At 55.6% G+C, this 13,007-nt stretch overlaps 1 protein-coding gene across 1 annotated transcript; it reads right to left on the minus strand.

Moving 5' to 3' along the window:
* Positions 1 to 11,773: 11,773 nt before the first annotated feature.
* Positions 11,774 to 12,706, minus strand: LOC139052619 (arginine and glutamate-rich protein 1-like). Its single transcript, XM_070529691.1, has one exon. It carries the CDS (start codon positions 12,704 to 12,706, stop codon positions 11,774 to 11,776), a length of 933 nt encoding a protein of 310 aa, XP_070385792.1.
* Positions 12,707 to 13,007: the final 301 nt, after the last annotated feature.

Raw genomic sequence — 13,007 nt, forward strand, 5'->3', positions numbered from 1 at the left:
TAGACGCAATGGTATGCGTGAAGAGTGCGCGATCCGTCTCGTGCAGGCGTACGCGATAAGCCGCATAACGTATGTTGCCCCCTACCTGAGGTGGATCGGGTCCGAAAAAAACAAACTCGAATGCATGATCCGAAAGGCTTTCAAGAGGGCGGTCGGCGTTCCACTCAACGCGAGCACCGACAAGTTTCTAGAGCTCGGAGTTCACAACTCCCTTAACGAGTTAATCGAGGCGCACGACATTGCACAATACGAACGATTATCGAGGTCAAAGGCAGGTCGATGCATCCTCGAGTCGCTCAGCATCGCGTACCACACCCAACATGGAGAGAAGACGACGGTTCCCGCCTCTGTTCGCGACCGCCTGATCATCCCGCCGCTTCCCAAGAACATGCACCCTACGCACCACACCGGGAGACGCAACAAACGAGCAAGCGACCTACAGAAGAAGTTTGGTAACAGCAACGAGGCGGTATACGTAGACGCGGCTCCATATGGAGGAGGGAGAAGCGCTCACGCGATAGCGGTTGTAGACCGCTCGGGTAAGTGCCTCGCGAGCGCCACGGTGACCACGGGACACACGGAGGCGGCCGAAGAAGCCGCGATAGCCCTAGCACTCGTCTCGGTGCCGAACGCTGCGATCGTGATCAGCGACTCGCAGGCGGCAATCCGCGGCTTCGCGCGCGGTCGTGTCTCGCGGGAAGCGGCCCGCATACTCCAAATTTCTGACGACGGCGACTCGTCATCGCCCTCGCAACGCCAAAATTCTACGGTCTTCCTCCTCTGGACCCCGGCACATACCGATGTTCCGCTCGCGGGCAACGAGGCGGCCCACGCCACGGCTCGAGGTCTCACACGCCGAGCCGTCGCTGATTATGTGGCCACCTCCGCCCCCGAGAGCGGGGCATCGGATCTGCCGGATCGGGACACTACAACAGAAACACAACAAGAAGCACACTGGGCGTGGGGCGATCGCCTAACCACGTTCAGAGACCTCACCCAACACTACAGACTCGAAAGACGCACATTCCCGCCACCGCACGACAAATTGAACAGGAACGAGGCCGTAACGTTACGCTTGCTCCAAACACACACCTACCCTAGCCCCGCTATCTTACACCACTGCTATCCGCGTTTATATTCAACAGACGCGTGTAAAACATGCGGACAGAGAGCAACGCTGCGACACATGCTCTGGGAGTGTGCCGGCAACAACGGCAATCAGACCAGCTCCGTTAGCGACGCGTCCATAATCGCGGCCGTTGCCAGGGTGGGAGAAGGCTCGAGCTCGCTTCTTCCCGACGCCGCCCCGGATGCGGGAGCCGCCGGGGACCTTCTCCGTAGGCGTCGCCGCCGCTGGGAGGCGGCTATCAGAAGTTCAGAGCTGGCAGACCAGCTCTGGGCCGTCCGGCAAGCCGAAGATGCCGCTCGAGTCCAAGGACTTCGAGCCGTCACCTGAGGCCACAACAGCAAGGACTGCCGGACTATTCTTTATTAAAGTTTCTTCTTCTTCTTGAAAAAGTGGTCACCGGAGAAAGATAAACAAGAGCACGTGTCAATGCCCCCCTCTTAAACAGCTTCGTCCCGATGATGCAAACAAACACAAGAGCGAAATACAAAAGTGCCTGTAGTTAAGAAAAAAACAACAAAGTCTCGAAGTTCGTCAGCGGACGTAGAAAGGCTCAAGACGGACCACGTGGATGCCTTCAGGTCGCGCGCGGCCCCGCTGTGACCGCGCAATGCCTTCTGGCACGATCTCAGATTCAAGCATGCCAATGCGTCGTATGTTCCTGTAGGGTCCGAAATAGCGTCGCAAAAGCTTCTCGCTAAGTCCTCGTCGGCGTATCGGCGTCCAAACACGGTCGCCGGGCTGGTACTCGACGTCGCGTCGTCGAAGATTGTAGTGCCAGCTGACCGTCCTTTGCTGGTTCTTGATGCGCAAGCGGGCGAGCTGTCGTACTCTTTTGGCATGCTGCAGGTAGGTGAGAAGTTGTTCTCTACGAGGACGTTGTTTTGCAGGGAACGCAAAGACAATCATCGCCTAAATGCCCTAGGGACAACCTCGGTGCTCCCTTCGAAGTACTCGGCGATACGAACGATAACGTTTAACATTTGTTAGCCGGTGAAAAGCGGTCATCGGAGAAAGATAACCAAGTACACAAGTCAATGAGTGAGTGAGTGAAGAAACATTGTTGTGGATGACCTGCAGAACGGTTAGCCTTCCCCTGTTAGGGAGGCGTTACCGTGACGCGGCCATGACGTCTTCGCGGCGTGTGGCGCCTCTACTTCGGCCGCGGCCGCACTATTCCCTTTGGTCGACCGCGCCTGCCCCTCTTTTGGGGCGGCAGCCTCCCTCCGGTTTCGCTCGGTCGTTGCCTTTCGAGGACCGCCGAGATCTGCTGGATGGCCTGGGTTTGGACATCTTGGTCATAGCACCACGTTGCTGCCTCGAGCCGCGGCGGGATCATTGTTATCATTGCAGCTTCGTGCGGATTCTTAGCGCAGTCCCAAAGGATGTGAGCTGCAGTGGCTCTTTCCTTTCGGCACACACAACACAGATCACTTTCATAAACACTTGGACACACGTGCCTCTCAGCACCGGGGTGAATAACGACCCCGTTCGAAGTTGTCGATATAAAACCGCCTCCTTACGGGTCAAGCCCGGATGAGGTGGCGGCATAGTCCTTCGCTCTAGTCTGTACCATTTCACAATGTCGTTGTAGGAAGTCATCTTGTCCTTGGTTTCCCACCACCACGACGGCTCGGCCGTACTAGCAGCGGCATGGTTGGTGAGTCCTCGCGCCGCCGCGTTCGCCGTCTCGTTGTGGTTTGCGTTGCCGCGATCCGACACATCACTGCCCATGTGGGCCGGGAACCACTTTATCACCAGACACCGGCTTTCACTCGCGAGATCAACCACACGCAACACACGCGCGGCTTCACCCCACGCCCTTGCTCTGGCGTAATTTTTCACTACCGTCCTAGAATCACAGAGCACAGTCGTGCACTCGGGGTCGGCGATGGCCAGGGCAATGGCCACCTCCTCGGCTGGATGCGCCGCTCGAGTACGCACACTCGCCGCAGTTCTCGTTGCACCGGTCGATGCCCCGACGACTGCAGCCGCGAATGCCTTTCTGTCATGTGGATACTCTGCCGCGTCCACAAACACGGCACCCCTGTCTTTGGCATGGAGATCGATGAGCGCCTTGGCCCTCGCCACCCGCCGCTCTTTGTAGAAATCAGGGTTCATGTTTCTTGGCACCGGACATACCCATAGCCGTCTACTAATTGCGTCCGGTACAGGCACTTCTGTATTTTCGGGTCCCCTTTCCTTTGGTCCCAGGCCTAGGTCCCGCAGCACTTGTCTGCCCGTTCTTGTTTCCGATAGCCGCGCGAGCTGAGCGGTCCTCTGCGCCTCGGTGATTTCCTCCAGGGTGTTACGCACTCCCAGGGCCAGGAACTTGTCGGTGCTTGTACAGTCGAGAAGTCCGAGTGCAGCCTTGTACGCTTTGCGTATGAGCGCATTGATCTTATTTCGTTTGCACTGTCTCCAGTTGTGGAAAGCAGCAAAGTATGTAATGTGGCTTATAGCGAAGGATTCCACTAGCCGGGTGAGGCTTCCTTCCTTCATGCCGGCTGTTCTGTACAACACCCTCTTATTAAGGCGGATGGCCGTGGTGACTTTGGCCGCCAGACGGTTGACCGTTTCGCCGTTGACTCGTTTGCGCTAAATCAGCATCCCCAGCACTCGGATCTTCTCGACAACCGGGATCATGTGACCACCGCTCGTCTTGATCTTTATTGTGTCTTGCTCTCTCGTAGGTTCGTTGCCTTTCGTCTTCCTAGTTGCCTTTTGCGGAGGAATCAGCAATAGCTCAGACTTGCTTGGGGAGCAGACGAGCCCAGACCCGTCCAGCTGCTCCTCGATCGCGTCAACCGTCTCTTGCAATGTATTCTCGATGTGTCCGTCGCTTCCTCCTGGGACCCACAGCGTTATGCCGTCGGCATAGATGGTGTGTCGGACCCATGTGACTCGTGAGAGGCGCTCGGTCACCCCTATCATTACAAGGTTGAAAAGCAATGGCGAGATGACTAAGCCCAGGGGGGTCCCGACATTGCCAAGCTTCTTCTTTTGGAGCCGCAGGTCGCCGGCGATGATTTCGGTAGCCCGCTCCGTCAAAAAATCCTTGATGTACGCATATGTTCTCTTGCCCCTGTTTAGCCGTGACACCTGGGCCAGAATCGCGAAGTGTCGCTTTGCCAAAGCGCTCCGCACGTCCAAACCCAAGATGGCTCGCTTGTCTTTCGTGTTGGTAGTGTCATCGAGGATTTCATTTTTCAGTTGTATCATGGCGTCCTGAGTTCCGAGCTTGTTTCGGAACCCGATGACGGTGTTTGGGTAGAGCCTCGAATCTTCCAGGTACCGCTGCCACCTGTTCAGGAGTACATGCTCCAACGCTTTGCCCACACAGGACGTAAGCGAGATCGGCCGGAGGTTCTCAATGTTGGGTGGCTTGCCCGGCTTGGGAATCAAGATGGTCTTGGCTGCTTTCCACTGCCGGGGTAATGACCCGGCTCGCCAGCAAGTGTTGAAGTATGCCGTGAGGTTCTCGATGGGCGCTTCGATCGTTAAGATTTTTTAGCAGTCTGTTCGTAACGCGGTCGGGACCAGCGGCGGAGTTGCTGTTGAGATCGTGCAGGGCAACCCTTACTTCCCATACTTCAATGTCTCGATCTAGCCACTCATTTGCTTCGCCTAGGTACTCCGGGTGCGTCACTGTGGGAGTGACCGGGAGGTACTTGTCGTCGAGGCGTTTCTTCACTTCGTCTTCCCCGTGCTCGGTCAGCGCCCTGTGGATGATCTTGGCCAGGTTGTGGTGCTGGTGAGACTTGGTCGTAGTAGCATCCAAAAAATGCCTCAGCATACTCCACGTCTTGCCGCAGTGCACCTGCCCGTCCGCTGCGTTACAAACCTCATTCCATTGCTGAGTGCATAGCACTCGGCGGTGGGACTCGGTCTCGCGGTTGAGTTCGGCGACCTTCTAGCGTAGCTTTCTGTTTGTCCTCTGCGTCTTCCACTTTGACAGGATGGACTGTTTTGGCTGCGATGAGGGGGGCGAGGCGGCTGTCGACCCTGTGGACACGCTCGTCCGTCTCGACTTCCTTGGTGGCCTTTTCTACCTAGTTTACAATCTCGGTGGACCACTCCTCAACGTCCGTAATTTCGGTCTGCTCCTCGGGTAACAATCCTCGAAACGCGTCTCAGTCAGTAAATCTATGTTTCCGAAAGCTTCTGCCAACTTCGTCGTTACCACCGAGCGGGACAGCGACCTCCACAATGCAATGGTCACTTCCCAATTCGTGGCCCGTGTTTCGCCATTCAAAGTCCGCCGTACCATCGCCGTTACTCCTGACGAAAGTGAGATCGGGCGTTGTGTCTCGGGTGATCGAGTTGCCGATTCTTGTAGGGTATGCTGGGCCGGTGATTAGATTTAGTCCCAAGTCGGTAGCATCTTGCATTAAGTCCCTGCCCTTTGCCAATGTTTTGGGGTAACCCCAGGCTTGAATCGGAGCGTTGAAGTCCCCGCAGATTACCAGCCTGTTGTCGGGCCCCGCGACGTTGCACGCTTTGTGTAACAGTGCTTTGAATTTCCGCTTTCCGTGTGACGGGCTACTGTACACGTTTACCAGAAAAGTGCTTTCCTTCTGCTTTTTCCCGGTAACCACCTCTACCATGGTGTGCTCGATTGGGCTTTTGCTCAATAACTCGTGCTCGACGTACGTGATGCCTTTTCTCACCAAGGTGCAAACTCCCCTGCCATAAGTGCCGGCCGCGGTCCGGAGGCTTGGTGGGCTGGCGTGGGACCGGTAACCTGAGAGCTTTACTTCCTCAATGAGGGTCTCTTGCAGCATGATAATATCTGGCTTTCTTGATACTTCTAAGTGTTGCTGAAGTAAAGTCTTTTTCCCAGCAAAACCGTTGCAACTCCAATGCCAAACCAGGAGGCCTTTCACTGCCGTTGTGGTTGCGGTAGCTGATGTCCTATCCATGTTTGCTGAAGTTAGCCATTTGCGTCGCCAAATTCTGTACTGTCGCAGTTAATTGCTGGCACGTCTGTTCAATTGCTATGAAGCGGTCGGTGATTGTCTTGGTGAATGTCGGGCGAATATAGTCTTCAAAGTGGTTGAGCCCATCTTCAAAGTTGTCTACCCTATCGCTGAGTCTCCGCTCTTTAAGATTTTCATTGCTCTTGGGTGCCGGACCCGCCGAGGCCGCGTTCTCTGTCCTCCAGTTCCCCGCTACTTCTGGTTCATCCTCGGTCATTGCCATCTGCTGTGGTTGTGGCGATAAATGCTGTGCCTGCTGCTGCTGTAGCTGGACCGTCATCATTCTCTTGATCTCTCCCATTTCCTTACTGATCTTATTGGCTGTCGCCTCTAGTTCAGTGTTCTTCTTCTGGAACGCCTCGTTTGCTTCTCTTAGCGCCTTCATTGCCTCACTTTCGTCTTTAAGTTTCCCTCCACCACTTCGAAATGGCGGTGACTGCTGCTGCTGTCTCTGCTGCTTTTGCTGTTTCTGCTGCTCTTTCTTGGCTACCCGCGACTTTACTATGTCTGCCCAGGCTACTCTGTCTTTGGAATGGGATCGGCGGTGGCGGCTCATGCTTCTGTTTCGACTTTCGCTGTTGTTCCCGTGCGAGCGTGACTCATGGCGACCAGCTGTGATGCTCGCTCCTGCTGACGTCATCAACGGTGGAAACTCTCCGGATGCTAGTTGTTGCTGTACGCGCTGTTCCGCCATTTTGCGCTCCCACTGCCTTTTCGTTACTACGTAGGGAGTTTTGCATTTGTTCTTGCATTCTCTATCGGCCGTTGGGTGTTGCGCCTCACATAGTTTGCATTTAGGGTCACACTCGTGGCCATCGACAGGGTTATTGGCCCCACAATCGAAGCACACTTTCATATTGAGGTTAGCACAAACGTCTCTTCTGTGGCCTATTTTGCCGCACTGTTTGCAGACATAGAAATGCTTGCGGTACACACTGCACCCCGTTAACACAAGGACATAACATACATAATTTGGAACCTTTTGGCTTTCAAAAACTACAATTACGGTAGTCGTATTGCCAATTCTTTGCGCCCCTCTTGCTAATAGATTTCTTGAGTTAACAACGTTCTGTTCAATCTCTGCCGGAGTATCTTCAATGGGAATGCCTCGAATGATCCCCTTGACCGTGCCATATGGTGTGGTTTGGTACGCGCCTACCTCGTGTATGTTGTCCCCGATGCAGATGGACTGAATCTTGGCATAGAACAAAGCACGCCCCTTATCGGGGGTGCTCACCACCATGATATTCTGGTGTAGGTTGGGGCAGAAGGTATCCGCCGCACCGTCTTCTCTCGAAACCCTCGCCGCCGCCATGATGGCCGAGGCAACGATCCCAGTCTGCGTTCTTGTGATGTTTAGGCCTTCCCGCGGCCTCACGATCACTTTGATGTCCTCTCGCGGCAGCGCGTCTGGCATTCTCGCTGCCCTTATTGTCGTTGCGATCACTTTTCTGTTGACGTGGTCTCTTGTTTTAGGCCTCGACTGGCGAGCGGCGGAGCCCTCGCTCGCCGGGGCTGTTATGCGCTGGCCCACTTGCCACCAACCGATCCCAGTGTGGAACTCCTCAGGAGAAATCTCTTCCCCTTGCACCTCGACGCACATCTGGCCGGAGCCAGGGCTCGATGTCGTCGGAGACGTGGCGCGTCTCCATCTCGGACGCCATGTCGTATGGTTTCACGCCGGGGTCAGGCCCAATCCCGGCGGCCACAAAGTAATCCTAGGCTTAGCTCACCACCGCACCGACGCCGGCGAACAAGTTCCAGAAAATGGAGAAATACTTGCCTTACGTTGAAAGTTGGGTATCGGGCGATTCCTAGCGCCTTCACAAATACACTGGTAACAACAAAACTGAGATTTGAGTAAAAAGACACTGTCAAATCGGTCATCGAAGACGGAGCCAGTGCCACCGTTTAACTAGAGAATCACTTCGTCGTCGTTTTCTCTTTTTACTTCGTCGTCGTTTTCCCAACAGACAGACAGACAGACAGACAATGAACTTTTATTGAGGTCCTGAGGGACTAGCCGGTGGAGACCCGTTGGGGCCCCCGGCTCGCCGCTGGCTGCTCCCATGTCGGAATCGGGAGGCCAAGCCTCTCCGCTCTTTCACGGGCCCTCTGGACGGCCATGGACTGGAACTTGAGTTGCGTACTAGATATGGCCTCGTCCCAGTCCCGTTCGCTGGTGAGGGACGTAACCCGTAACGCAGGACACTGCCAGAGCATATGAGGTAGAGTGCTAACCTCCCCACAATCCGGGCACTGTGGGTCAATTTCTGGATAAATCCTGCTTAAGAAACTTCGCGAGGGATATGACCTCGTCTGAAGCATCCTAAGCGCGATCGATTGTGATCTGCATAGATTTGGATGTGGAGGCGGGAAGCGCCTGCGTTCTTCTTTATAATGGGAGACGATCTCGTGAAATGTTAATAACGGGTCGCTGTGGCCGAGCTCCTCCGGATCCAATGTAGCCCCATCGCCGTCACGGCGCGTTAATTCTCGCGCACGGTGGTGAGCAATTTCATTGGGATTCGGGCGGCCCGGCAGCACGTTGTCGCACATGTGAGCTGGGAACCATATAATATAATGCACGGGGTCACAATTAGTTCTGGACTTGTTTTTCAGAATCGCCTCCACCTGTTTCGCAACCATTCCCGAAGCGAAAGCCCTGACGGCCGCGCGTGAGTCAGTGTAGATATACGGCCTTTTTAAATCCTGCATCGCCAGCGCCACCGCCACCTGTTCTGCCACGTCGGCCGTCACAGCGCCTACCGAGGCCGCAGATAGGAGCTCGCCCTTTTCGCTGACCGCCGTGACTGTGAATTTACCGGAGCGCCCATATTGAGCTGCGTCCACGAAGGCTTCCATGCCGACCGTTTTCTTCAATATCGCCCTGGCACGAGCTGCTCGCCTGCCCGCATTATGTTGCGGGTGAACGTTTCTAGGGAAGGGACTGACGACGTAGGTCCCTCTGGAGTTCTCGTCCAGCTGAACCACCTCGCTGTGATTGTAACGTGGCTGCAAGCCCGCAGCCTCCAAGAGGCGCCCTGCGGCGCTGGAGCCCGAAAGCCTCGTGATCTGCGCCGCTCGTTGCGCCTCTATGAGTTCGAGGGTCGTGTTATGAACGCCGAGCTGCATTAGCCTGTCCGTGCTCGCCGTGATCGGAATACCCAGTACCTTCTTGACGCTTTTCCGCACCAACGTGTAAAGCTTGTCCCTTTCAGTCTTTGTCCACTGCAGGGCCGAGACCACATAGTTGATGTGGCTCATAAGAAAAGCGTGATGCACCCTAAGTAGGTTGTCCTCGCCTAGGCCCCCCTTCTTATTGAAGACTCTCATGATTAATCTGAGAATATTCTCGGGTTTGGCGGTCAGATGCGCAATGGTTTTGGCATTACAGCCCTTGGCATCGAGCAACAATCCTAGAACTCTAATCGAATTCACCCTGGGGATCTTCTGGCCGTCCCGCGTGTATACATCTATGGGGATTTGCTCGAGCGGCACGAGCCCCCGAACCCCCTGCCTTGCCGGTCTGTATAACATGAGCTCTGACTTGGTCGGGGAGAGTTGGAGACCCGTGCCCTCCAGGAAGGACTGGGTCACGTCCAAGGCCTCCTGGAGTGCCTGTTCCACGGTCGCCTCCGAGCCTCCCGGACACCAGATCGTAATGTCATCGGCGTGCAGCGCGTGTCCCACGTTTGGCACGGCGGCCAGCCGCTTCGAGAGTCCGTGCATTGCAATGTTAAATAGGAGGGGGGAGATCGCCGCCCCTTGTGGCGTGCCTCTGTTTCCTAACGGCAATGGTTCTGATTTGGTCTGCCCCACCTTGACGACCGCCGTCCTGCCGCTCAGGAAGGACTCCACAAACGCGAAAAATCTACCTCCCAAGTGCAATGCCGAAATCTCATTCAAGATGAAGTCGTGCGACATGGTGTCGAAGGCTTTGGATAAGTCTAGTGTAAGAATGCCCCTGACGTCTCTAGTCCTGTGGTCAATAACCTGTCTTTTTAGCAGTAGCATGACGTCCTGCGTGGAAAGAGATGGTCTAAACCCTACCATATTGTACGAGAACAACCCCTCCCGCTCTATGTGTTTTGAGATCCTGTTATGTATAACGTGTTCGGCAACCTTACCTAAACATGACGTTAGCGAAATGGGCCGGAGGTTGTCCAGGCTTGGGGGCTTTCCAGGCTTAGGAATCAGTACCACCGTCGCCTGCTTCCACGAGTCCGGAACACTACCTTCCTCCCATACCTTGTTGATTTCCTTTGTAATGGTGCTAATGGACCGGTCGTCCAGGTTCCTCAAAACCCGGTTGGTTAAGCCATCCGGCCCAGGGGCCGACCTACCATTGAGATTGTAGAGCACCTCCCTGATATCTGCCTCAGAAAACGGATCATCGAGCTTTGGGGCGTCCTCCCCCACGTATTGAGGGCATTCCCGTAGTTCATCCTTTCCTGCCGGAAGATACTTTCTTGCCAGGTCTCGGAGAAGGGACGTATCGGAATGACCTTCCTGTTTTTGCTTATGCACAAGTCTATCTACGGAGAGTCTCTGATTACCCTTGGTCTGTTCATCATCGAGCAGGTGCTTAAGAAGGTTTCATTTTCCCCCCGTGCGCATTCGCCCGTCTGCTGCAGAGCAGGCTTCGTTCCATTGTTGCCTGTTGAGCTCCAGACAGTGTGCCTCTATGCTGCGATTAAGCTCCGCGATCTTCTTTCTCAGCCTGCGGTTTAGCCTTTGCGTTTTCCACCTCTCCAGCACAGACCTCTTGGCCTCCAGGAGATGTGCCAGGCGCGCGTCCATCCTGGGGGTCTTAAGGTCCGTGGATATTTCCTTGGTGGCCCTTGCAACGTCTATCTTTACCTGCGCGAGTAGATCCTCCAGTGCACCGTACTCCGACTCATCCTCGTCCAACATCTTTCGGAAGAGATCCCAATCAACGTACTTAAATATCCTAAGCGGGGCCGCTCTGATCCTGATTGATAACGCCACAATGTGATGGTCGCTCCCTAAATTTTCGTGCAAGTTAGTCCAGGCTGCGTCAGTGTTTCTAACGAAAGCCAGATCTGGCATCGTGTCCCTCGAGACCGAGGTGCCTATCCTCGTGGGAAAGCGGGGGTCCGCCACTAGGGTCAACGCGCAGTCTTCTGCCGTGCTCACTAAGTTCACTCCCTTCGCCGTTTGTCTATTATAACCCCAGGCCATGTGCGGGGCATTGAAGACCCCTGCCACTATCAGAGGGCTGTCACCCGCTATGGCGACTGCCCTGCCTAGGAGTCCGCGAAAACTCTGCCTCTGATCTGTCCGAGGGCTGTACACATTGAGGACCAATATGCTCTGTTTGATCCTGCCACTAGGGATTATCTCAACCAGCTGCGCCTCCAATCTAGTGCTAGCATCAGCTCTGCCTATTGTGATATCATGCTCCTGGAAGGAAATTGCCTTCTTAACCATAGTGATTACCCCTCTCCTACCGTCTCCTCTCGTCGAGACAACGCGGTAACCCGAGAAGGTCGCCTCCTCACAAAGGGTCTCCTGTAGGAGCAGGACATGCGGTTTGTCCGCTTGTGCTTTCACGAACTGTTGTAGCGAGGCCTTGCGCCTCTTGAAGCTGGCACAGTTCCATTGCCACACAAATAATTTGCCTGTGTTGTCCGCCATTGTGTCTCTATATAGTTAGCATCCCCTTGAGCGCGGTGCACTTGCCCGACGCCTCGGAATCCTGATGTGCTTTCTTAACTTTACCGGCCACCTTCAGTCTGCTTACGTCAACGAGCTTAGCCTCCATTATCCCCATTCTGCGGTTGAGGGTAGCAATGGCCTCAGACTGTTTCCTGATGGTCTCGGATTGCTGCTCGATAGCTCCGGACTGTGTCTTAATCGCCTCCGCTAATCGATCGAGGAGTTCTGCAAGCGATCCTTTCGCGATGGTCTCGGCGGACATGGAAGCCGATACGGACGCCTCCTCCATCAGCTCCACCGCAACCTCGCTCGACTCGGGAGGGGGCGCCTTACGCTTTGCCTGACCCAGCACTGGTTCTTGCGCTGGTGCGGGCGACGTGCTTCCATGACCGTGCTGTGCTTTACGAATCGATTCGAGGTCTGCCCTCAACCTACGCATATCCGCCTTGAGCTGCGCGTTTTCCTGCTTTAAAGCCGCAAGACGCGGATCCTCCATCTGCTCTGGCAGTGTACCATGCGTTACCCTCTTTCCAGTCGTCGTCTCCGTGACCTTGTCCACCCAGGTAGGCCCCTCCTGGATGCGAACACTGGAGCGCGAGCGTCCCCTAGAACGGGAGCGCGCTCTGCTGACGGGGCGCCCGCTGGATCGGGAGCGCGCTCTGCTGTCGGCGTGCTGCCTGGATCGGGAGCGCCCTCTCGTTGCCGAAAGGCCCCGGGAAGGGACCGCGCCTGCCACGCTGGCATCCCGTGATCCTGCAGCCACTTGCGCCTCCTGGGCGCGCCGCCGGCGCTGCCGCCTCCGACGCACGATGTACGGCACCTGGAAGCGCTGGCTGCACCTGCGGTCGGCCGTCGGGTGCGCGCCTCCACAGATGGCGCACTTTGGGTCGCACTGATGATCTTCTGGTGGGGAAACCATGGCACAACCGCGGCATTTCCTTTTGTCCTCGCCGTTAGGGCAGACGTCTGCTCTATGGCCGAGCTCTCCTCACGTGTAGCAAACGTCTACTTGCCTGCGATACAGGGCGCAAGGCAACATGGCCGTCCCGCAGACCACGTGATTCGGCACCTGTTGTCCTTCAAAGAGCACAACGATCGTGGGAGTCTTCTTGATTCTTCGTACTTCTAATGCCTCGGGGTTTCGGTGGTTGACAATGAGCGCCTTTAGATCGGCGTCGCTGATCTCGGGGTCCGATGCCGCCACGTATGCTGCCACGTCG

Source organism: Dermacentor albipictus, unplaced genomic scaffold, assembly GCF_038994185.2.
Source record: "Dermacentor albipictus isolate Rhodes 1998 colony unplaced genomic scaffold, USDA_Dalb.pri_finalv2 scaffold_28, whole genome shotgun sequence".
NCBI classification, from domain to species: domain Eukaryota; kingdom Metazoa; phylum Arthropoda; class Arachnida; order Ixodida; family Ixodidae; genus Dermacentor; species Dermacentor albipictus.